This window comes from Labrus mixtus, chromosome 14 (genome assembly GCF_963584025.1).
Source record: "Labrus mixtus chromosome 14, fLabMix1.1, whole genome shotgun sequence".
NCBI classification, from domain to species: Eukaryota; Metazoa; Chordata; class Actinopteri; order Labriformes; family Labridae; genus Labrus; species Labrus mixtus.
This window is the reverse complement of record NC_083625.1, coordinates 15,319,560-15,341,579: the sequence shown is the minus strand read 5'-3', so window position 1 is coordinate 15,341,579 and position 22,020 is coordinate 15,319,560. Positions and strand designations below refer to the sequence as shown.

Genomic DNA, 22,020 nt, shown 5'->3' with positions numbered 1-22,020 from the left:
TCCCTTGAACAGTTTTTACTTTTAATTTTAATGAAGCAGTCAAGAAAACGATGCAATCATTCATCTGAAGTTTTAGAGTATACAATAGAATAAACTAAAGGATAAAAATAACTGGTAAGAACAGTCTTGTTCTTTAGTGAAAGTATGTCAAAAGGTTGTATCACACATTGAATAATTATCCACACATCCAACTCTGAAAGGTATTTTTAGTTGCAGCTGGAGCAGTTCATTCATTTATTTACTGTTGACGTTTCATCTGCGACAGTGCATTTAATAAGCCTTTATATTTGCTCCAAAACAGCATTGAATTTAAGCATTATTGAAGTGGTGTACAAGGAGAGTAAATGTTAGTAAGAAATTCTTGTCCTTTTGGGCCTGGCCCAAAATGTCTGCAACAATAAAAAAAGTGGAAATATAAGATTTTGGTGTGTCCTGAAATACTTTTGATACAAGATTCATGTACCTAAATGTCAATCTGTACATGTATCAAAGTCACATTAAATAATTGGTTGGGTTAAGTAGTTGAAAAAAAGCTTTCCGACATGGAGCAAATTAGTCGTGTTATCTTACAATTAGAATAATGTTTTGGGTCATCAACATTGATCCTCTTGACAGAGTCAAAAAGACTTCTTTAGCATCCACTTCACAAACAAAACACAAAATCTTTCAAGAGCTGAAAAACCTTTAATGGCTAGAAACAAAACTGAGTGGCTGAGGTCAGTGCTTTTTTTTTAAACAAAATCTCATAAATAAACCAATCAGAGGGAGACATTGACAAATCCATGGAAAAAGAACATGACTAGCAAAACAATGGTTCCTGACAGATGCTGTGATGGATGCTGTGGCGTCTATGGCAGACTGTCCATCAGACTGGGGTGCTTCAAAGTTCCAAGAGGGGCAACAAGTTTAATCAACTGTCACTATCCCTGTATGTATGATAACAACTGCAGCTTCTTCAGTACACATTTAACCTCTTAGAGAAGACATTCCAGCTCGCATGATCTCATCCACCAACAAGATGTTGCTGGCAATCACTGTGCTGTAAAGGAATAACATTAGAGGTTAGAGAGGACGATGCTTTAGGATCATTTTCAAATACTGGAGGCATGTTGTACAGTTCAGAAATGCATTCTCACCATGAATGGAGAAGCTGCTTCTTGACATTGTAATTATCCCATACACCTGCTTCTCCTGCCACCATGGGTTCCCCTAAAAAACAGAAGGATTTAAGAGTTTGTGTGTGTGACAGAAACTTAAGGATTATGACATGACTCAAACATGTTTTGCTTTAAGACTTATTTAGACTTGTTGGAAAGGAGGGTAACATGTGACCTTTAAGGTTTAAAAATTTGAGCACTCTTAATTTCAATGACTTAATAATAGTAGTACTTCGCTAAATGTTTGACAGTGTGCTGTGGTTCTGACCTGTGCTCAGATCCACTCCAACAAGCTGACCGGACTCTTTGTACTCTGTCTGCAGCTTCAGCAGGGTCTCCTGGGGGTCATAGCCAGAGTTCTGGGCCAAAACCTATAAAGGAAGGGTGCAAATTAAAATCAGAAGTAGTAAATCACTAAAAGAAGAAAACAGAAAAAACAGATTTCATGATAAAAGTTGGTGTTATATGTAGCACAACTCAGAAAAAGATGAATACTACAAACGTATAATTTCATCTGGAAGAAAGTTAATATCGCTCACCTTGGGGATGATTAGGAGAGCATCTGCAAATGCCTGCACGCCCAGCTGGGCTCTGCCTTTCACATTTGGTTTGTGTTTTACGAGAGCGTCTGCAACAGCCACCTCAAATGCACCCGCGCCTGACACGACACAACCTGAAGACACAGGGATTTAATGGAGATACTTTAAAAATACTTTTTCTTTTAAACAATGTATCCATTAAAAACAATCTAAAAATAACTTTGGGAAGTTTGTTCTGATCATCTGAATACATGTAGAAGAGACTAAACTTCTTCTAATGCAGAGGAAAAAGACCAGAGTCACTGTAGCACAGACGTTAGAGACCAGAGAGAGCCATGGTAGCATCCCTGGGTGTTCGCTGTGCAAATAACATGAACTCTTTTTTTTTTTTACAAAGAAAGAACAGATAAAGCCAAAGCATTTTACTGTTAGGAACTCGGCAGTTCTTTACTAAACTGAACCAAGTTAGAGATTAAACAAGTCATAACTGAATGCTTGATGAAAATGTCAAGCTCTATTAAACACAATCTAGCAGACTGCAGCAGGTACATCAATTAGGTAAACTATCTTAATAGTATCAAGATGATTGGAACCATGAAGTTGAGTTTAGGAATTGCAAACAAAATGTTTTGAACTTCACATAATTGTCAAAAATAAATGTAACTGAGCAGAATTACTTTGCTGCAATTTTTATGAAATTTCAATTTAACTCAGAACAAAGTTAGTTGACAAGTTAGTTTTTTTTTTGTCTTACCATCTTCAATGGCATTCTTGACCGCCCGCAAGCCATCCCTTACAGCATCTTTGATCTGTGTGAGGGTGTGTTTGTTGGGTCCCTTCACCAGCAGGGTGACTGAGCGGGGGTTTCCACACTTCTCGATAAATGTGTACTTCTCCTCTCCCTGTAAACAGATCCATAGACAATGTAACTCTGCCTCTACATTTTAAACATGTTCATGTTGAGATTCAGGGCATTTACAGAAATAAAGTGCTGGGATGTTCTCTCTCACACAAATATTTTAACAACACACCCAGTAAATACTAGACTGATAAATCTACTCACAAGTGTGTGCTCATAAACCAGTCCAGCATTTCCCAAGCACTCAGGTGTAAGGTCATCAACTGAATTCATCGCAATGCCACCGCAGGCAAGGGTGAGCCTGACAAAAGAAAAACACACTGCATGTTTAATTCAGTTTTCTTTTATGTTACTAAAAACATCTTGATATCATGCAAGTGGGAAGCAAAGCCCAAAAACACTACAACATCTCTGTACAGGAAATGTTGTGTCCATGTGTTACCGGCCTGATGTATTTGAAGCGTGCTGAAGCACTTAGGTCGCATGAGGCTGCTGCACCTCTGCCTTTTCTACAGAGGACTCGATGTTTGGTACTTTATCAGGAACACAAGGTGAGCCCCAGTAAAGTGTGGACTTTGTGAGTCACGTGAAATATTCTCTCTTTGTGTTGCATCACAACTTTCATCAAGTCAACTAGCTAATGTTAGAGTGTAGAGTAGTAGAGACGTAGTGGCGCTGCTCTGCGGCTGACACGCACACGAGAGCTCCGTATTTGTTTGACACGTGACTCTTTAATGTGTTTTTATGTGCTGTCCTGTATACGTTTGTTTGTGTTGCGTTTTTATGTTCTCTCTTTGCCAGGCAAATTCCCCTAGGGGCAATAAAGTTTCATTAGAACAAACGTGGTTGCCTGAGAAAGACCAGCTTTAAAGACAAAATGGAAGAGAAGATTCTTAAAAAAAAAAACACTGCTTTAGGAAGAAAAAGTATTTTTGTTCTGATCATCTGAATACATGTAGAAGAGACTAAACTTCTTCTAATGCAGAGGAAAAAGACCAGAGTCACTGTAGCACAGACGTTAGAGACCAGAGAGAGCCATGGTAGCATCCCTGGGTGTTCGCTGTGCAAATTACCTAAACTGCATTCTGGGAAAGAAATTTAGAAGTGGTGGAAGAGGAACGAGTTTGTGGAATAATTACGGTGAAGGGGATCCATAGACTAACACAAATGGTTCATTCATAGATCATTCAGACACACTGGTCTGTTGGGCATCTACGGCTACTCTTCTTCAGATTGATAATAATGTGGGCATGATTTCATGAGATAGATATGCAGAGGTCACATTAACTGAATATTTTCCATTTTGGACAAAAAACATGTTTTACCGAGAATAATTTTGAAGGCTTTCTTTAATTTTGACTGATCAGAATACTGAAGGATTTCCAATCTGACATACTCACACAGGCAGATGGGCAGACCTTTTCCAGTTTGCGGAAGTGATTTTTGTTGTTTTTATTCGCCTCGGAGCATGTAGGCGTGTCCATTAGACATCGTAAACCTGTCTCGATATCCAGATTCGTTTAGGAGCTATGGACTCAAGAGTCTGTGACCACTACTACAGACATACATGTGTCAGCAATCATTTCGCTACCTTATGGACCTCTTTAATTTCCATTCAACTGTTTTTAATTCATATTAGATTAAATTTAGATTTTGTATATTCTTAACTTTGATAAGATTATTCATACTTAACCCTTTTGCCTTTTTGAAATTTGATCCACTCTTTTAAAAAATGCAATTTAAAACGACTACTTGTCATAAAAAAGAAAAATAACTTTTCAACTGGACAGAAAAGGTCCCTAATATCTGTAAAAGGGGAACACCATATGTTACTTTTTTACCTCTCCATATTCCTCCTCTTTGCCCTACGCAGGGCCACTATTCCTTCCTTGGCGAGAACATCCAGGGAGAATGGGTCAATACCCTACACAATTCAGAAAACAACATGAACCAGTGATTCATTAACATCAAATTAAGAATAATTCCCCGTCACCTTCAGTTGTTAAAATATTATGTCAGAAGATGACGGGGGTAATATTTTGACAAAAGTATCTTATACTATGAAGCTTTACTCTATAGTTGACAATTTTGATCTTTTTTTTTTGGATTCTGAGGTACTTAAGAGCCATTTCATTAGCCAAAGCATACCTTCTGGTTAATGACGACAAAACCCTTCTCGCCATTGGGACAGACTTTGTTCTTGAAGGCAATGATCTTCTGCACGCGATCCTCGATGAACTTCCTTTCTGCAGCCACAAGTTTCTCCCTCTCCTCAGCACTCTTGTAGAAGAAGCCAGAGTTGACTTCAGTCTTTTCGTACTCCAGTGAGACGTTGCAGGTCAGCACGTAGGCATCCTCCACTCTCTTCTTCATGTCTGGGTGACGAGCACCGTGGTCCAACACCAAACCTCTGATCAGCCTAACAAAGAAAAATTAAAAAGCAGTAACCCTAGTTAGTCTGCTATTACTATACATCAATGCACCACTGCTGGTGTAGGCATTAATGGCTTCTTGTTCCATTATCTACTTTTTGTAAAGACTCACTGTGTATCGCAGTCTGTCTTGTGCTTCATCTCCATGATTTCCACCATGTACAGGTCAATGGGCTCATTGGGTTTAGCAATGGCAAGCACAGCATCAACCACAGCCTGGGGGTAAACACATCACACAACCATTGACTAAATGATGACAGAAAATAATCATGTGCTTACTCTTGAGATAAGAAAAATATAAATTCTAAACTCCTAGCTATCTGTATCCAGCACCATCTGTCTGCTTACATCCATACAAGAATGCATCATTATGAAGTCTTAACAGAAGTTTAAAAAGCAGTTTAAATACTCTGTCACTTGGATTAAGCAGTGTTGATACTGTGACACTTTGATTATTCACTTATCAGATTTGACATTAGTCAGTTTTCTGACTAACTAAGAAGAGGCTATAACTAAGGCTATAATAGCTTATGAGTGAACCCTTTATACACCAAAGAACTGATGATCAAGTCGACTTAAAGTGAAAATGACAAAGAATCATTCTATGGTCAAATGCTGACCCTAAACACAGCATTCACTGAGCTCTGCTCCCGCCTGTCTCACCTCTGTCAGCAGATCTGCCAGTTCTGTGTGGACCTTGGTCCTGAGGGAGGTTCGTGCTACGTTGATGAGGGTCTCTCTGTCCATTTCACGAGTCACCTTCAACTCCTCCAGTGCAGCCAGTGCTTTCTCTTTCGCTGCCTCAAAGCCTTCAGCAATGATTCTTGGGTGAAGACCCTGCAGCACAGAATAAAGGGGACATGTGTAAGGTGACTTCACCCAGGGCTGAATACTGGATATTTGCACATTTTAATGAGTCTAACATCCCAAATTAGGTGTTAAAAAAATAATCCATGGTCGGGAAAACCCATTTACAAAACAATCCACCCTCTCTCTCACCTCTGACACATAAAGGTCAGCCTGCTTCAGCAGTTCACCGATGATGAGGACATTGGAGGTGGTCCCGTCTCCTGTGATGTCATCCTGCGCTGTGGCAACCTTGGCGATGAGTGAGGCTGTCGGGTGCTGAATTTGCTATAAAAAACATATAAAGAGATTTAGTGCATCAAAAAATACAAATACTCTCCTTTGTTACACTATAATTTGATGTGTACAAGATCCAAGTTAACTGTGCTCATAATGCAAGACACAAATACATCATACTGAATCTTAGGATATGGGACAGCACAAAGTTATGCAAACAAAGGAGGGTGTTGTTGCTCTAAAACAGAATAAAGAAGCATATAGGGCAGTGATATCAGTAACAGAAGAAGACAAGTTAGGAGGACAAGTACATAAAAAAAAAGTCCCACACACAGCACTTCCTTACCATCTCATGTAACAAGACGTTTCCATCTTTGGTCAGCTTGATGTCTCCTGCACCAGACACCAGCCTGCGGACCCAAACAGACACAACATGAGTTCATGAGAAGTGTGTTAAGAAGGCTGCAGGTGTAGGTGGTGCTGTACAAGTATCCAATCAGCCACATCCTTAAAAATAATGTATATGCTTACTGAATACAACATTATATAAAGTAGTAATCTATGATAATTTCATTAATAACCCTTCTTGTCACTACATGATGGGGGTTTATTCCTTTATACTTTGAGTTTTAAGTTGAGTCTTAACCCTAGACTATTTGCCTAATCTGCTAGCTTTAGCTTGATGTTGTCAAAACGGATCGTGACGATGACTGGGCAGGACAACGTGCGCCCGGGATATATGTGTTAGTAGCAAATGGAGGCCCAAATGTGATTAATTACCTCGAAAGGGCGTTGATGCAAATGACACAGTTGGGTTTTTCTAATTTAACAAACTTATGCACGTTTAAAGTGGGGACGCAGTGAATGTGCTCACAGTCTTCACGTGATTTGCAGCTAATGCTAGCTCGTAGGCTAGGTTAGCTTAGCACGCGTGCTGCACAAAGGGGTTCCGGCTGAACTCACATTTTCATGGTCCCCTTCGGTCCCAGGTTACTCTTCAGGACATCCTGGAGTCCCCGGGCGGCGCTGATGTTTATCGCCAAGGCGGCCTGGGCCCTGGCCACCTCTGCTTTTGGGTTCAGAGCTTTTACGGCGGTCATCGCGAACAAGTTTCTACCAGCGGTGTAAAAGTAAAAACGTAGCGCCGGTGTGGAGTCCGCACTGCGAGGGCTGAGCGCTCTCGAAAGGAGAGAGAGCTTCCAGAAGGCTCCAACACGTGGTGTCGTGCTGCTTTTACGTTACAATTCCAGGCTCGGAAAAAACGGTTTTGAAAGCTCCAAATGTTGTAAAAGCAAGTGTTTTGAACATTTTCTCGTACTAAACGTTTCCATTGGCGTAATTTATGATGCACATTCTGATTACTGAGTCAAATTCCGGATTCTAAGGTACATATGCGTTGCTTCCTTGTTTGATATTTGTCTTTCGATGAAAGGTTTCTCCCATAGACTGTAAATGTTTCCCTACAACAGAACATAGTAGAGACAATTATAAGATAAAAGATAATTTAAGATATACTTTATTCATCCCAGCAGGGAAATGTAGGTGTTCCAGCAGCCAGCATACATACAAACACACAACACAACACATATATACATACATATCCCACCCATACAAAAAAACATGAGCCCACAATACAGTTTGATATATGATATATGCAACTCAGGCTAAAGTTTAAAAGTTTAAATATCTTCTGTCCTTACTTAAAGGGGAGTCGTTGTAAAGTGCAATTGCAGTAAGTAAAAAAGTATTTTTAAATCTATCTTTATTTCAATGAGTAATTAATTCAAAATAGTTCCTACAATCGTCACTTGGTTCTTGAGGGGAAAATTGTAACCCTCCCTTCAAACACTCAAACTTTCACCCAATTAATATTAAAGTCATTTCATTTATTTGCTTTCATTGCGTTCTTTAAAATAAACTGAAAGCTTCACTTGTATTGAGTTGCTGATTATGGTAACTGTTGTTATTTATAGCCTATATATTGTATACAGTATTAAGGCTATTTTTTTTTTTCCCACCTTCGGGAATTTTGTATGAGCTTTCTGTCTGTTTTTATCATTGTCTCAGGGAGTGCGTCATGTACAGCATCAAAACCCGCAGAGCTGATTCTTCAAGGGTCTTTACGATCTCCAACAATCTTTGAATGCAGCATCAGCCACGCCCTAGATGACGCGCCGTTAGGCCAAATTATTTCACCTTAATATGGAACTAGAGCTCCGAGTTTATAGGCCACAGTTTATGGATTTGTTAAAAACCTTTGTTACAACAGTATAGGGCAAGATTCATTGCCCCTTGGTGTGTACTGAATAATGTTTTATGTTTCTGATACTAAACCAATACATTCTGATGCAAATGATTCATTTTCAGCTCCTGTGTGCACTTTTCTTTGGTCCTGCAAAATAAACAGGAATGTTGGATTTTCTACCTTGATTGGATAGATGAACAATGAAGAAGCAGCACCAATAACTTTTACCATCAATGTACTATTATGATTTCAAAAAATACAAGATTAAAGAAATACCAGACTGTTTTTTCCATTTAGACCCAAAGTTTAATTCAATATGTACAACTAGTTGTATTAAAGCATTGCAATGTGCATGTCCACAACATTGTGATATTAATACTCTCTTGTCGATTTTGTTTACCAATGTAGGTTAGGATACCACACATGTTTAACAGATATAGAACTGTTCACACCGTCTTTAGCTGGGTCAGTAAGCCTACTATGTGTATCTACAATCTCACCATTAAAAAAACATTCATCTTGGTTAGCACACACGATCAACAGTCAGCATTAATTGCTTGATTCAGGGAAACACTATACTAGTGTGTATACAGCAGTTTGTAGTGATTTAGTTGTGCTGAAATAAAAACTAGCTTCAAAAAAATTTCTGACACATTGTACCCCACCTAGACAAGGAACAGAAGTGTCACTATGTCGAAGTTAGAAATCAATCTTGAGGTATGGTCAGTTTAACAAAGGAGACGCAAACAGGGAAAATAAGCAGAAATTCAACCCAAGTACTGGACACTCAAGAATGTCCAAATTAAATGTGCCTTCTTGTTCTTATACTTCACAGTGCATCAACCTCAAATTTTGTGCTGAATCCTTTTATGCATTCCCGTATTATTACACACATTGCACAGTAGAGTCAGTTGGCTGGATCAAAAACATACAAACATGAATTCACATTTCCTTTAGGAGATTATACTTTTACCGAAAATATAAAACTGGGGTCTGACTTTGGACTGGCAACACAGCCCCCCCATATCAGACAATCTTTCATACAACACTGATTTTTTCAATCTCATATTGACAAGGAACTGTTCTGGCATTGTGTTTTTTGTTGTGAGATACTGAAGGGAGATTTATTTATTGACTTGTTGCCAGCGGTAGTGCTAGGAGGGGTTTGCAGTCATGATGGGTTTTCTTTTGTAACACATTTTATGAAAAGTTCTTAAGACATTTGGGCTCCTGTGACTGCTAAATGTTTTTAATCTTTTCTCGTATCTCAATAAACCCTGATGTCCGTTTCATATCAACATAAAAAGAGCCATTTAAAATCTGACCCTGAAAATAATAGAGACAGGGAAGAACATGTCAAATGATACTTTGTCTACACGAGGTGCATTAATGGATCAGTAACACAGTAACTGTTGTAACAGATACAGATTGGTTATTATCTGCTGAAGTAAAACACTCTAAACCCAAACAGAAAACAGGAGTAAAGAGACCAAAAAGAAAGGAAAAGTAACTAAAACGTGCCCAATATTTTGCAGATATCCCCGACAGTGCAAACTCCAATGGCTGGTTACACTCTGCATGGATCAGTGTGATAAGTTGCAGTGGTTACTGAGAGGTTCCCCCTGCTGTTTGTTTGTGGTTACTTCAAGGGTGAAGTCTTCATGGGAATCATTATTCTAGATTCCATGTGCTGAATGAGAGGGACTGTGTGACAGGGAGGAAACAAAAGTCAGATTACTCAAAATATTCTGTCCCATAGAAAATGCAAAAATAATACATTAACATTTACTGCAGTTAGTTGTAATATTTAATAACCTACATGATTTTCCATCCTCATAACCATCCTAATCTTCTAACCCTATCTTAAATGTTCAGTATTCAATTAACTTGTAAATGGATTCATTTTTGCATTATTTTCACATTAGTATCCTGTTTTAAGAATCTTCTGTTGAAATTCACAAACATAATGTAATCCTCTATCCATAGATAAAGCTCTATGTAAGTTCAAAGTTAGCAACGTTATATCCCAAATTACTATTAAGACGTGATTTTTGCAGAACTCAAAGGAACATTTCATTAAGGAAATTATTTACAACTTGGCAAAATCTTGTATGTACATTCATTAAATTTTTGCACACTGTTCATGCACATGGTTAAGCAGCAAGTGAATTTCAGTGTCTGACACTTTCTGTTTACAGCAGGCTTTAGTTGTATGCAGGAATTAATTTATGTTGGGGGCAAAGAGGCATAACATTATGGCCATAATGCAATCCTGGATCCCATCTGTCGATGCCTGACGGCATATTACCTCTAATTAATCTCCAAAATCAAACAGAATGCGTGCAATCGCAGCTGAAAATCCACTCTTAGATTGTGTCACTCAAGTCCAACTTCATTCTCATTTTACCAGTAGCTAGTTGGACAGTACACAATGAGCATTGATAAAGGAAAAATAACTCTGGTCTGGGTGTCCTTAATTGATAAATAGAATTTCTGTTGCTCTCAGAGGCTTTCTGGCTGATGAGTTGCGAGATAGCATAGTTTCCAAAATGACTATGTCGGATGTCAGTTCCCTAAGGTCACTGTCTCCTCCTTAAACCACTATTTAGCAGCTTAAGTTAGTAAAAGCTTCAAACCCTAACTACAATACCATCTTCATACCACCATCATAAGTGTGGATGTTGTCAAGCACCATCAGAATTGTAAGGGGGGAGGGGGCAGAATGCTTACCAGTGTAATAAACAACCTCATCCCAGCCTTCACGTTGCCAGGCTGCATTTCTGATGTTTTCTCTGGACTGAAGGTCTTTGTAAGCTGAAGTGAAAAGAAACAAATATTTACTGGTTTAAGTGGTACAGTTTTACCCATATGCAAATACATTATGTAATGTTTCCACTCTAAGAAAAGTGCTGACTTCTGACACTTTTGCATTTACTTGTACATTGCAAATCATTTCCTCAAACTTTGAGAATGGCTAAAAAATATGAAGGATGCACCTACAGTGTATTTATTTAATATACAGTAATGCACTGTTAAACAAGCCTCATATGTAAATATTATACTATTGTACTTTTTCTGTGTATCTTACTCTTAATTGTCACGATGTTGCCAAGTTTAATAAACCTGGAAACTCTGCTTACCCCATAAATGGTGAACTGTGTACAGACTTCCAATCTGGGAGAAAAAGCCTCCCACTGACTCCTGGTTCTGCTGGCGGATCTCAATAGCACGCGCCCTGCAGAGCATGAGAGAGTAATGTTATATGACAACAGAACAGACAGCTTTTTATTAATGGGTTGTACCAGTTAAACCACCAGCACAAACTTCTAGGTTTTAAGGCTTAAATGAAAGTGGAATTTACGGACATCCCAATTATATCTTCCAATTTAAAACATCCAATTTGAAATGTTTAAAATTAAACAAGCTTTAAAATCCCATAATCATTTTTTTTTTATTGAATACATGAGCAGATTCCAGTTCAATCAAATAGGTACACACAGAATATTAAATACAGACTATTAGAGTTATTTCTGAGATGGATAAATTACATGGGGTATATCTCTTCATGCTTCAGAGTCATGCAAAGATTATGTAGCAAAAAAGTACCGTTTACTCATATTCATCTGCTACAGTCTGCAAAACCAATAGGATAAAATAGATGTGAAGATATTTTAAATGGTGCGTAATAATGGAAACTCTGTTATCACAAAATACTGAGAAAACTCACGAGTGTCAAATTCAATTGGATCCAACTGGCCGACATTCTGATACAAGGAAAAATATACTAGGAAAAAAAAGAAATGGAGAAGGATTCATAAAGTTACTCTTACCAGTAATTTCCCCATTCAATCATCGTTCCTGGCTGAAATCCCAATGTGAGGAGAGAGAGGTGATAGTAATGAGAGCACAGCAGCAGAGAGGAACATATTCATGCTTAAAGAGAAGAGGTGACAGAGTTACCCTGAGTTGGTATGATCGGAGCTCATAGATGTTGGGTCCTGTACGAGGGACGGGTTCGTTCCAGAAACTGAACTCCAGCAGCAGCTGGTTCCTGCGAGAGAGCAGCATCTTCCCCCTCTCATTCCTGTAGTCCATAAACTTCTACACAAAAGACAAAAAACAGCAACACGTCTCTTAGTAGATGAGGGGGATTTAGACATGGCAAATACATTTGCAAAAAAGTGAAAACTCCTGTTAGTCATTTAAGCACTATAGCATTTCAGACACAAAGGAATAAGCTGTTCCCATGACAACCATGTAACATTTATGGTTGCATGGGACAAAAGCAATGCTATAACCTTAAAGTCTAACTATGTCACTGTTTAGAAAAATATCTAACAACTAACTTAAAATCAGATAAATAAAAAAGTACATTTCTGTTAATTTTAAACAAAAATATACTTAATGGATAAATAAATAATATCTCTTCACTCTTTACAGTAAAAACATTTTTGTTAATAACCTTTCTAAATTAATGCATCAAAGTAAGAACCACATCCAACTGCATAAGTTGAAGCATTAAGGTTGAAAAATTGTCTGTGAATGTCATTTGAGTGGTGCACAGCTGAAAACTAAAGTCGTTTTCACATATCCACTCCTGAAAATATCTAGATCATTTCAGGAGGACTGCTCCGGATATTCTCCTGACCTGGCTGTTCACACATGCTCCTCACACCGGGAGACTATCTCTGTCAGACAGGAGGGGGGGCGGAGGGACTCCCTAGGTAAGCCGTGACATTAAAAAAAGACACAGACGAAGCAACAGAGTCTGCTGTACGATGCTATTATGATAATATTTAACTTTATATCAATGTTACGTGTAGTTTGGTAGAATCACAATGTCAACAAAAGAGCGAAGAACAACATACTGACAAACAGAAAACATAATGCAGCTGTTTAATTACATGCACAGAGATCATAGCGGTCGCATGCAGACACTCTATGCAGCGTGCAGCAGTCACAGTGTAGAAACGTCCCTCCCCCTCCTATTGGCTCGAGGTGAATTCTCGAATTTCAGGAGAATATTCTGCTGTGTTCAAAAATCAGCCCACTCGGACTTGCTGCAGAAAAAATACTAGGGGGCTGGCAGGAGAAACTCCGGGTGAAGTCTGAGTGAAAGATTTGTCTGTTTGCGTTCATACATACAGTACAGCTCCTCCGGCTAATATCAGGAGTTTTCTGTAAGTGTGAAAGCCCTATAACTGATGGTAAACAGAAATAATTTCAGAGTCAGTTACCTTATTCTGCCTGAGTTTGTTCATGACTTCGGTGAGAGCTGGGTATCCTCCTCGGTATCTCCACAGATGAACTAGAATAGAATAGAATAGATTATACAAATAGAGAAAAGTAGGAGCAAAAGAGCAACAACAAAAATGCCACTCTAAATTAATCATGGTGTGTCTCTATTTTTGCCTTTATCATAAGAGGCCGTATCTCTCAAGACCACCTGTGATCTGAGCTAACTTGAGAAAATTCTGCCCATCAACCATGAATCATTCGCTTACTGAAGTTATATCGTTCTGATGGTAAAATTCCATGTTCTATAATTTAAGTCTTCGACTGAAATATGCTAAACTAAAAACGGCTCTGCTGTAAAATACTAACAATTAATTTAGTTAATTCAAAACAAAACAATGCAATAGTTCTTTCAATCATGTAGAAATTCATCTTTACTGCTACCTCTCCTAAAAAAAATATCAGCTGAAGGTTAACAATTCAAAAACCTTTTAATAGGATAACAAATATTTGGACACTTTTAAAAAATCTATGATGAAAACTGCTCATCTCACTGGACATAACACGAAAACATAAAAACTATTTCCCAGAGAGTAAGCACATCTGCTGTCTTTAGTACAAGTTGGACAATTGGAGGAAAATGAGGTTATGAAAATATCGTGAATAACTTGATCAGGAGTTCAAATATTTTTCTAAACGATCCTGCAAGTCAAAAATTGGGAATACTTTCACCATAATCAATAAATAGAGACAGGGTAAATCTCTAAATGGGTTCAAAGTCCAGAAATACAGATCTATTTGTTGATTGTTGTTCACTTGCATATATGTACAGAAACCCTTAGAGGCGGAGTTTGACCCATGCCCATACCTGCCTGATCCTGCTCTCCGTACCATGTGTTCCAGGTTCCCACTAGTTCACATGGGTATTCAGGGTCAGCATGAATGGAAGACAAGACGTCCTCACTGAAGACACACACATGCATACAACACAAACAGAACTGAGTAAAAGAGGATTGATATTTGAAATGTGTACAAAACCAGCAAGAACAGAACTGGGATTTCTTACCAGAGTTCATTGTAATCATCAAGGCACTCAGGCTTGACATTGTGAACTGCAAGAAAATAACAAAGCATGAGCGTTTCAAACAGCAACTGACGGATATCACGTGATTTTTCAAGTTGGAAAACATTTAAATATCTGTCATAAAACAATCTAAAGCTCATACAATCGGGTTAATATTTGTCAATGATCCACCATAACTTTCCCCAAAAGTGAGAAACAACACATACATTGTATTTTGTAGAGATTGTTGTCTTCTTTCTTGGCAAGCAGATGAGAGTGAGCGTCTTTTCGGGGGTCAACCTTTCTAACAAAAAGAGATTTGAACCAGCTGTCTTCACGGAAAGCTGAGAGGCTCCTGTTGTCAAACAAAGCTTAATGTTAGATACTCTACTCTTATTGTCTCTAAACCACACAGTGGGTTAATTACTCTGCTCAGCTATGACCTGTTCACCCACTGCAGTGTAACCCAATCAGACATGTAACTGTACCTGCTCTGATGAGAGCGCTTTCAATAACAAACCGTCACAGATGTGTAAAATGTCAAATGGAGACTGGACAAATTGGAAGGCTGATCATTAGTTGCTTTACAAATGTTTCTCATGATTTTGTCAAGTTTCTCCTGTACATTTAAAAAAAGAAAAGAAAGTTCACTTAAGGTTGTACAACTGTAATTAAGCAACCGGTAGTTTAAATGTCAAGGGACTGTGGCATGATGAGAGCTATCAGAGTTCAAACATGTCTTTAAAATATGACTCTGCTTCTTTTTATTTCTTTTTTTTTACAGAGGCTTAGTCAATTTAAATTATTGGAGGTAAATGCAATTGTTTCTCTGTATATCTATATGTTATTTAAACTCTTATGCTAGCTGATATACTTAAGGATTTTAACAAGAAACTTTGTACAAATCCTTTAAGAAAAAAACAACTCATGCATTGCAAATACACTCCAGCAGCAGTGAATCCTATAAGCTGCTTTGCATACTGCACATGAGATTAGTCCGCATGGATTCGTAAGCAGCCTTTCTGCATGACAAGTATTTTGTTTTCTTTATAAACTTTACTTTAAAGAGTCAACGAGCAATCCTCTCTATGCATGTGTTTTGTCTTTATTAGGACTCACTCCTCTCACTTTACCAACTGATTGAAACACAACTACTACTTTACTGAGTGCATTCAAACTTGTCACAGTTTTTCCTCAATCACAGCACTTCAGTGGCAACAAGTTTGCACTCAGCTTCGTATGGAGCTTCAAGACAGACACCTGCCGCAGTAAGAAACAGTGTTATTCTCACACACCAAGGACACATTTTGACCTTGGAGTAATTAAGAACTTACACAAACTTATTTGACATGTGGTGTAATTTCTTCATATTAAAACTACTATTCTATGCACAAAACTATACCATATACGGGTTAATACACAACAGTAGTCACAACATAACCTCCTATTTCGACAGGTTGAAAACTAGTTTGAGTGCTAATGCTAGCTACGTTGCAGGGATATGTGTACGCAACCCACGTCCTCAAGTTAGCCTTAACTTTAACTTAGCCACATAGCATACCGGCGGACTGCCATTGGTGTAAACAAACAAACATTAAAAGAGCATGTACACATCAGCACCAGCTAATTTAACTTGCAAAGCTCTAACCTTACGACTACAGTGACTTGTCCATTTGTATTAAGCCCATTTCCTGAGTGTTTCAGGCCTATGCCCAGTCGCTGGAGGACTCGGGTCGCCATCTTTCCCTGAAAGCTGTTTGAGGTTGTGCAGGACGGTGCAGCAGGTGTCAGGGTCCCGGTGCAGCTTATGTTACTTACACAACCCCGTGTTTACTAACTTCATGTACCGGAATCAGCTGACATTAAGTGGATATGTGTAACTTCAAACTAAAGCCGACGATAATGTCGGAGCAGAGGTTAATATGTATAGATGATGATTAGTCATAACAACAGTGATATTCAACCCGGCTTGAGAAGTTGACCACACTGTAACCATGGCGACACATTTTTAGCCTTTGATAAAATACAACTGTTTAAAACACGGCTACATTGTTTACTTTTTTTTTGGTCCTTACTCTTTTAAACACAACATTTTAATAAGTGTATAACTTATAGGCCTCAAAATACAATCTCGAATACATTTTTACATTTTCATTTAATGTTTCACAAACAAACAAAATTGTAAATTGAACAGCAAAATATATGAAGGACAACATTTAGTTTTTGATAAATCAGAGCAAATCCACAAAACATGTTTATTTAAGCAATGGCAGGCACACATCAATGACATGCATTTGTCTTTGAAAATGCATCTGTAAGATTTTATTTTAAATTAATAGATATCATTTTAAATTGTTGTCAAACACAGATCCTGGGTCACAGAGTAAGAAGATATATGTGCATCATGTTTGTGAGTGATACCACTGATTCGTAAAGCCTTTCTTGTAAATACCTTAGAAATGTGTCTTGGGGGGAAAACAACAGAAGAGGTATTGTTCTATGGTTGTCCACATTAATCGTAAGATGCATTGATTACCGGTCTGTATTATAATGACATGGAAACATAAACATAAATAAACAGATGTTTATGTAATGTTATGTAATGATATTTAAGCTAACATTACTTAAAATAGAAAAATAGTTTGCTTTCATGCAGTGGGAATTTGTGGGGAATCAGCACTGCTCGACACAGCAGAGATGTTGAGCTCTTGTAGTTTTTCTGACAACGTTGTATCTTCTTCCAGGTTCAGTGGAAGGTCAGTCAGCGGCTCCAGAAACTCAGTTCCTGCGACCTTCTTTCCTGTCAGTGGGTCAACCACCCGACCAACCTTATACACAATGTCCACCAGTTCATGCTTCACATGTTTGGACCTACCCTCGGGTAGAGCCTTAAGGAGGACGATATCTCCAATAGTGCTCTGTTGCAGAGCATCATGGGCAAAGTAGGTTTTCCTCTTGTTGTAGTACTACGGGGAAGAGAAGACATAATTAGTTTCAAAATAAATCGAGAGATAATTTACTGCAATAATCCGGCAACCTCAAAAGTATTTGGTTGTAATAATTGACTCAGTTTGTAACAATCATCGACTTTGAAGCAAACGTGGGAATTGTAATTAAAAGCTTGTTTTAGGTTACATTACAAAAATAAAAATCAATGGCAAATGTAGTTCACAGGTTACAACAGCCAAATGAGTAGTTGTAAGAAAATAACAATGAATAGAATATTTACAGTGTTCCTTCAAATCGTACATAATTCATAATTAAAAACATAATTCTTTGTTTAAAAGTTAATCAACAGACATGATGGAGAGGATTGACATGTATTGTTGAGGTAGGCTCAGTCATTTGAGCTGTCCCTATCTCAGCGAATCAACATTGCAAAGGTTCACCTTCAGCAGGTAAGGGTCCAGCACGAGCCTCGTGACCCTCACTTTGGCAGTTTTCTGCATCTTGGTCCCTACTACTTTGCCGATGATCCACTTCGCATGGACTGACGCATGCTTGGCCGACATTGTGGGGAAACTCGTTGCCACCTCGAGAAGAACAAACCATCCAAGAAAATGAGTAGGCTACATCACCTGCAAACACGATGCTCAGTGAAAGTATTAGTCCATCTTTTGTTATTTACAAGCTACATAACATCTAATTATTTGCAGTTTCATGACATTAGCTGTGAATTTCAGAAATACAGTTAGATGCTTCCGTTTCTGCAAAGCACAAACACCTGAACGGGTTTTTAAAAAAGTACAAAACAATACAGCTATTCACAAAAACGTTATCTTTAAGTCAAGCATAACTAATAGACTTATTGTTTTCCATGCAAAATGAGTGTGAAGGCAAACAGAGGCTGTGTTATAGTTAGCCGTGTGAGCTTCAGCTTCACAGTAGCGTTCATACATTAAAAAATATGTAGTCATTCACAGACATTAACGCAGATTAACACTAAAGATATTATGTATTATAGAATCAACTCACTGTACAATCTAAACGGAAGGAACACCTGAAGAAGGTCAAAACATTTTAGACAGAGGGCTTCTCCATGCTGCTGCTCGGCTTGTTTTGATGACGTAAACTACGGCTACTGACGAGGGGCAGAATGGTCTGCTCCATAACGTCCATAATGATTTATTTATTCATTTATCGTAATTTATTTATTACGATTATTTAAGGGAATATAAAATTGTGCTTTATATATATGCTTATAAGAATAAAAACACATAACTTTCTGAAATAAGACACTTGTTTATTCGAAAAAGAACAATAATATAGTAATAGTAGCCAAGTTACGGATCTTTGTGAACCAAGCAAGGACCTTTTAGTAGGCAATTATTAACGTGTATTTTGCTTTATTCAGTTTAAGATGTAGATAAAACTTGATGCAACCAGTGTGTTTTGTGAACCATTTTACTTTCTTCAGCTGCCTCCACAGAGAAAAATATGTTTTAAGTATGGCCACCAGAAGGTGCTATGTCAGCAGAACACATCACCTCCTAAACCTGAGGGGACATCAGCGTTACAGAAGAGTAACAAAGAGAAGAGAAGGTATTTTGGTAGCAAAAACTATATAAAAGATCTACAGGTTATGCTAAAATCAATTAAAACCTTAATGAATTGTTGCCATGTTTAGGCCCTTGTGATACTGGTATTGAGTTGCAGGTGTTTCTTCTCACATCTCCAAATGACACAAAGTCTTACTAATATAATTTCAGATGTTGACAATCAATAACATAACAACATCAGAACTCAGAATAACGCAAACACATTATAGGAGTAAACTAGGTCATTCATTGCACATGTATTTTTATCCCTGCACGGGTTATGTACATTTCTTGTATAAGTCTATTTTTAATTGCACAGGTTTAAGTTTGATTCATCTCAGGGTATTCTTTAAATATTTTTTGGGGGGGTTAAAAAGGCCTATATGTACGGAAGGGGGGCGTCGGTTTTGTGGTTAATTTGTAACAAATGTTTCATGTCATGTACGTCTTTGTAACCTGCTAATGGATGCTTTGAATTTTCCTCGGGATCAATAAAGAATCTCTCTCTCTCTATCTATCTATCTTTCTATCTATCTATCTATCTATCTGTCTGTCTGTCTGTCTGTCTGTCTGTCTGTCTATCTATCTATCTATCTATCTAAACATCTATCTATCTATATATATATCTATATATCTATCTCTCTATCTATATATATCTATCTATCTATCTCTATCTATCTATCTATCTATCTATCTATCTATCTCTATCTATCTATCTATCTATCTATCTATCTATCTATCTATATATCTATCTATCTATCTATCTATCTTCAAATGCTTTTGAAATTAATCCGATCTAGGACTAGAATATGGGAAAATAATTGACCATAGGGAGGCTGTGAGCACTGGTTGCAACTAAGCGGCAACAGCCGGTGTTGAAAAATGAAGCCAATGCGGAAGTGCAAAATCCTGCAGTTCCTCAAAAGTCCGCATGAGGCTGGCTCAAAGAGTCCTGGAAGTCACTTACATTCAACATTTAAAATAACATGTTTTTAGAGCAGAAATTACCAATTTTACAGCCTGGTACAAAAAATGAAATACATCATATTGGTTATTGTCCTCATGGGCACACACTGTACGGCTGACCTGATTGCCAGGTGGGCGCGATGTAACCATATACTGTAAATAATAATGGACAAAGCCTGAGTGATGTCAGCCATCTGTTAGGGCAGGGGGCTCATATATATATATATATATACAGTATATCAATACTCATTAATAATAGTTATTATTTTGCAAAAATTCTCATAATAGCGTCATATAGCAGACTCTGTTGCTTTGAACGCCACTTCCGTATCATTCTTTTTGCATCATGTCTTGCATCCTGAGACCCCCCCTCCTGTCCAACAGGATTAGTCTCCCGCTGTGAGGCTGTGAGGTGTGTGAACAGTCAACCCGGGAAGACTTCAGGGTCTACCTGACATTTTAATGAGTGAATATGTGGAACGACTTAAGAGGTCTACATGATTGGATATTGTCAGTCCTTCATGTACTCTTGCATCTACTTTACCATTGGTTTCATTATGCCAGACTCTAGTAAAATGAACAAAAAACAAAATTATGACCTCTTGGCAACAACAGACACTCTTCTGGATCTTTGCGAAATCGGGACGTAAGAAGCTAAAAAGGAAGAAGATTCGTATAAATGTGGTCACATGAAAACATTAATAGTCATGTCCCTGAGACAGAATTGGCCACGGCTTAGAAGCAACAGCAGTCAGACCAATCTGGTCTTAATCAGAGCCATGCTGTAGTAAAGCACAGGTCTGGGTCTTTGTTTTCCATATAAGGCAGTGAAGCATAGGTAGACCTCTGCCAGAATTACAGAATTATCCAACTTAGAAAGGTTCAACTAGTCTTCTTTATACAAGAACAATGAGAGAGTTAGCATTGCAATGTCTGTTTTCCCCATTAAACTTATTTTATGAAAAATAATAATAGACTAAATGAATTTATGTCATACTAAACAGAAGAGTGTTTCTGAAACCATGGATGGACCACAGCCACATCATGTTACATCAAGTCATAATCTTAATAAACACTTTCTTATTGCAATGAAAAAAATCAAACAGAACAGCTCCACTATAAGGGCGACCTCGTGGTAAATCAGCGGGTAAGCCTACAAGTGCAGACCACATGGTATCAAAGGCACATATTACAATATTTAACCAAAGATAATTGCAAATGCAGCCAATGTTTTTATACGTGAGAAAGCTCAGTGTGAGTTATCAGCTCTGTATAGTGTGAGGCTACAGCAACTGCGACATAAGACAGAGTCCTGATAGCACATAGACTGTGTGATAACATGTATGTTTTCAATGATAACACAGTGACCTGCTAATCAGGGAGTTTTATATTTTCAGATTAACATGCTAGAATAATGTTGGCCTAGTTCCTATTGTGTGAGTTATTAGTCTTCAGCTATTACATTTTTTTAAGATTAGACTATCATGTTTTTGTGTGTGTGTGTGTGTGTGTGTGTGTGTGTGTGTGTGTGTGTGTGTGTGTGTGTGTGTGTGTGTGTGTGTGTGTGTGTGTGTGTGTGTGTTTGTTTGTTATGACCAAGCCTAACAGTGAATTAAAACCAGCCATTAGTTCCTGTCTGTGGGGTCATTTGAAGCTGTGTTTGGTGTTCAACAGTCACTATGATCTACTAAACTAAATGTGGAACATTGATTTTGGAATTGGATCTCTTGAACTAATCTACCAGACAGCACCTTTGAACACTGCATTCAAACTCTATTAATGTATTAATGGGTGCAATTTGTATTTAAAATATATAAAATGTAAAATAAAAAGGTTTAGAAAGATAGATACTCAAGTAAAGTACAAAAACTTGAAAACTAAGTACAGTTAAAAAGTAATTGTT

At 37.9% G+C, this 22,020-nt stretch overlaps 3 protein-coding genes and 2 non-coding genes across 5 annotated transcripts; all 5 read right to left on the bottom strand.

Annotated features, from left to right (window-relative positions):
- Positions 1–664: 664 nt before the first annotated feature.
- cct6a (chaperonin containing TCP1, subunit 6A (zeta 1)) lies at positions 665–7,258 on the bottom strand. The gene is made up of 13 exons (XM_061055344.1): positions 7,034–7,258; positions 6,417–6,480; positions 5,987–6,121; positions 5,651–5,824; positions 5,100–5,203; positions 4,704–4,974; positions 4,397–4,479; positions 2,760–2,856; positions 2,451–2,598; positions 1,697–1,830; positions 1,426–1,528; positions 1,137–1,209; positions 665–1,039 (listed from the first exon to the last, which is right to left on the bottom strand). The coding sequence occupies exons 1-13, from the start codon at positions 7,168–7,170 to the stop codon at positions 967–969; spliced, it is 1,596 nt and encodes a 531-aa protein (XP_060911327.1). The 5' UTR covers positions 7,171–7,258; the 3' UTR covers positions 665–966.
- On the bottom strand, positions 1,925–2,062 carry LOC132988916 (small nucleolar RNA SNORA22). Its single transcript, XR_009675886.1, has one exon. It is a non-coding gene; the product is annotated as a small nucleolar RNA SNORA22 (small nucleolar RNA).
- Positions 3,486–3,623, bottom strand: LOC132988915 (small nucleolar RNA SNORA22). The gene has a single exon (XR_009675885.1). It is a non-coding gene; the product is annotated as a small nucleolar RNA SNORA22 (small nucleolar RNA).
- Positions 7,259–8,598: 1,340 nt separating the features above from the next.
- LOC132988145 (protein NipSnap homolog 2-like) lies at positions 8,599–16,431 on the bottom strand. The gene is made up of 10 exons (XM_061055343.1): positions 16,262–16,431; positions 14,841–14,968; positions 14,617–14,662; positions 14,419–14,513; positions 13,553–13,623; positions 12,276–12,416; positions 12,146–12,177; positions 11,456–11,550; positions 11,046–11,129; positions 8,599–10,019 (listed from the first exon to the last, which is right to left on the bottom strand). Exons 1-10 carry the CDS (start codon positions 16,351–16,353, stop codon positions 9,955–9,957), a joined length of 849 nt encoding a protein of 282 aa, XP_060911326.1. The 5' UTR covers positions 16,354–16,431; the 3' UTR covers positions 8,599–9,954.
- A 320-nt stretch (positions 16,432–16,751) lies between these two features.
- mrps17 (mitochondrial ribosomal protein S17) lies at positions 16,752–18,717 on the bottom strand. Its single transcript, XM_061055413.1, has 3 exons — positions 18,589–18,717; positions 18,003–18,146; positions 16,752–17,579 (listed from the first exon to the last, which is right to left on the bottom strand). The coding sequence occupies exons 2-3, from the start codon at positions 18,123–18,125 to the stop codon at positions 17,262–17,264; spliced, it is 441 nt and encodes a 146-aa protein (XP_060911396.1). The 5' UTR covers positions 18,126–18,146; positions 18,589–18,717; the 3' UTR covers positions 16,752–17,261.
- Positions 18,718–22,020: the final 3,303 nt, after the last annotated feature.

Excerpts from the sequence above, each read along its gene's own strand:
- mrps17 (XM_061055413.1), bottom strand. The coding sequence starts at position 18,125 with ATGTCGGCCAAGCATGCGTCAGTCCATGCGAAGTGGATCATCGGCAAA. Across the intron at positions 17,580-18,002 it reads TGGACCCTTACCTGCTGAAG|TACTACAACAAGAGGAAAAC; the intron begins GTGAACCTTTGC and ends TCTTCCCCGTAG.
- cct6a (XM_061055344.1), bottom strand. The coding sequence starts at position 7,170 with ATGACCGCCGTAAAAGCTCTGAACCCAAAAGCAGAGGTGGCCAGGGCC. Across the intron at positions 2,599-2,759 it reads TGGTTTATGAGCACACACTT|GGAGAGGAGAAGTACACATT; the intron begins GTGAGTAGATTT and ends ATCTGTTTACAG. Across the intron at positions 1,040-1,136 it reads AAGCAGCTTCTCCATTCATG|CACAGTGATTGCCAGCAACA; the intron begins GTGAGAATGCAT and ends ATTCCTTTACAG.
- LOC132988145 (XM_061055343.1), bottom strand. The coding sequence starts at position 16,353 with ATGGCGACCCGAGTCCTCCAGCGACTGGGCATAGGCCTGAAACACTCA. Across the intron at positions 13,624-14,418 it reads CGGAGAGCAGGATCAGGCAG|TTCATCTGTGGAGATACCGA; the intron begins GTATGGGCATGG and ends ATTCTATTCTAG. Across the intron at positions 12,417-13,552 it reads ACAAACTCAGGCAGAATAAG|AAGTTTATGGACTACAGGAA; the intron begins GTAACTGACTCT and ends TCTTTTGTGTAG.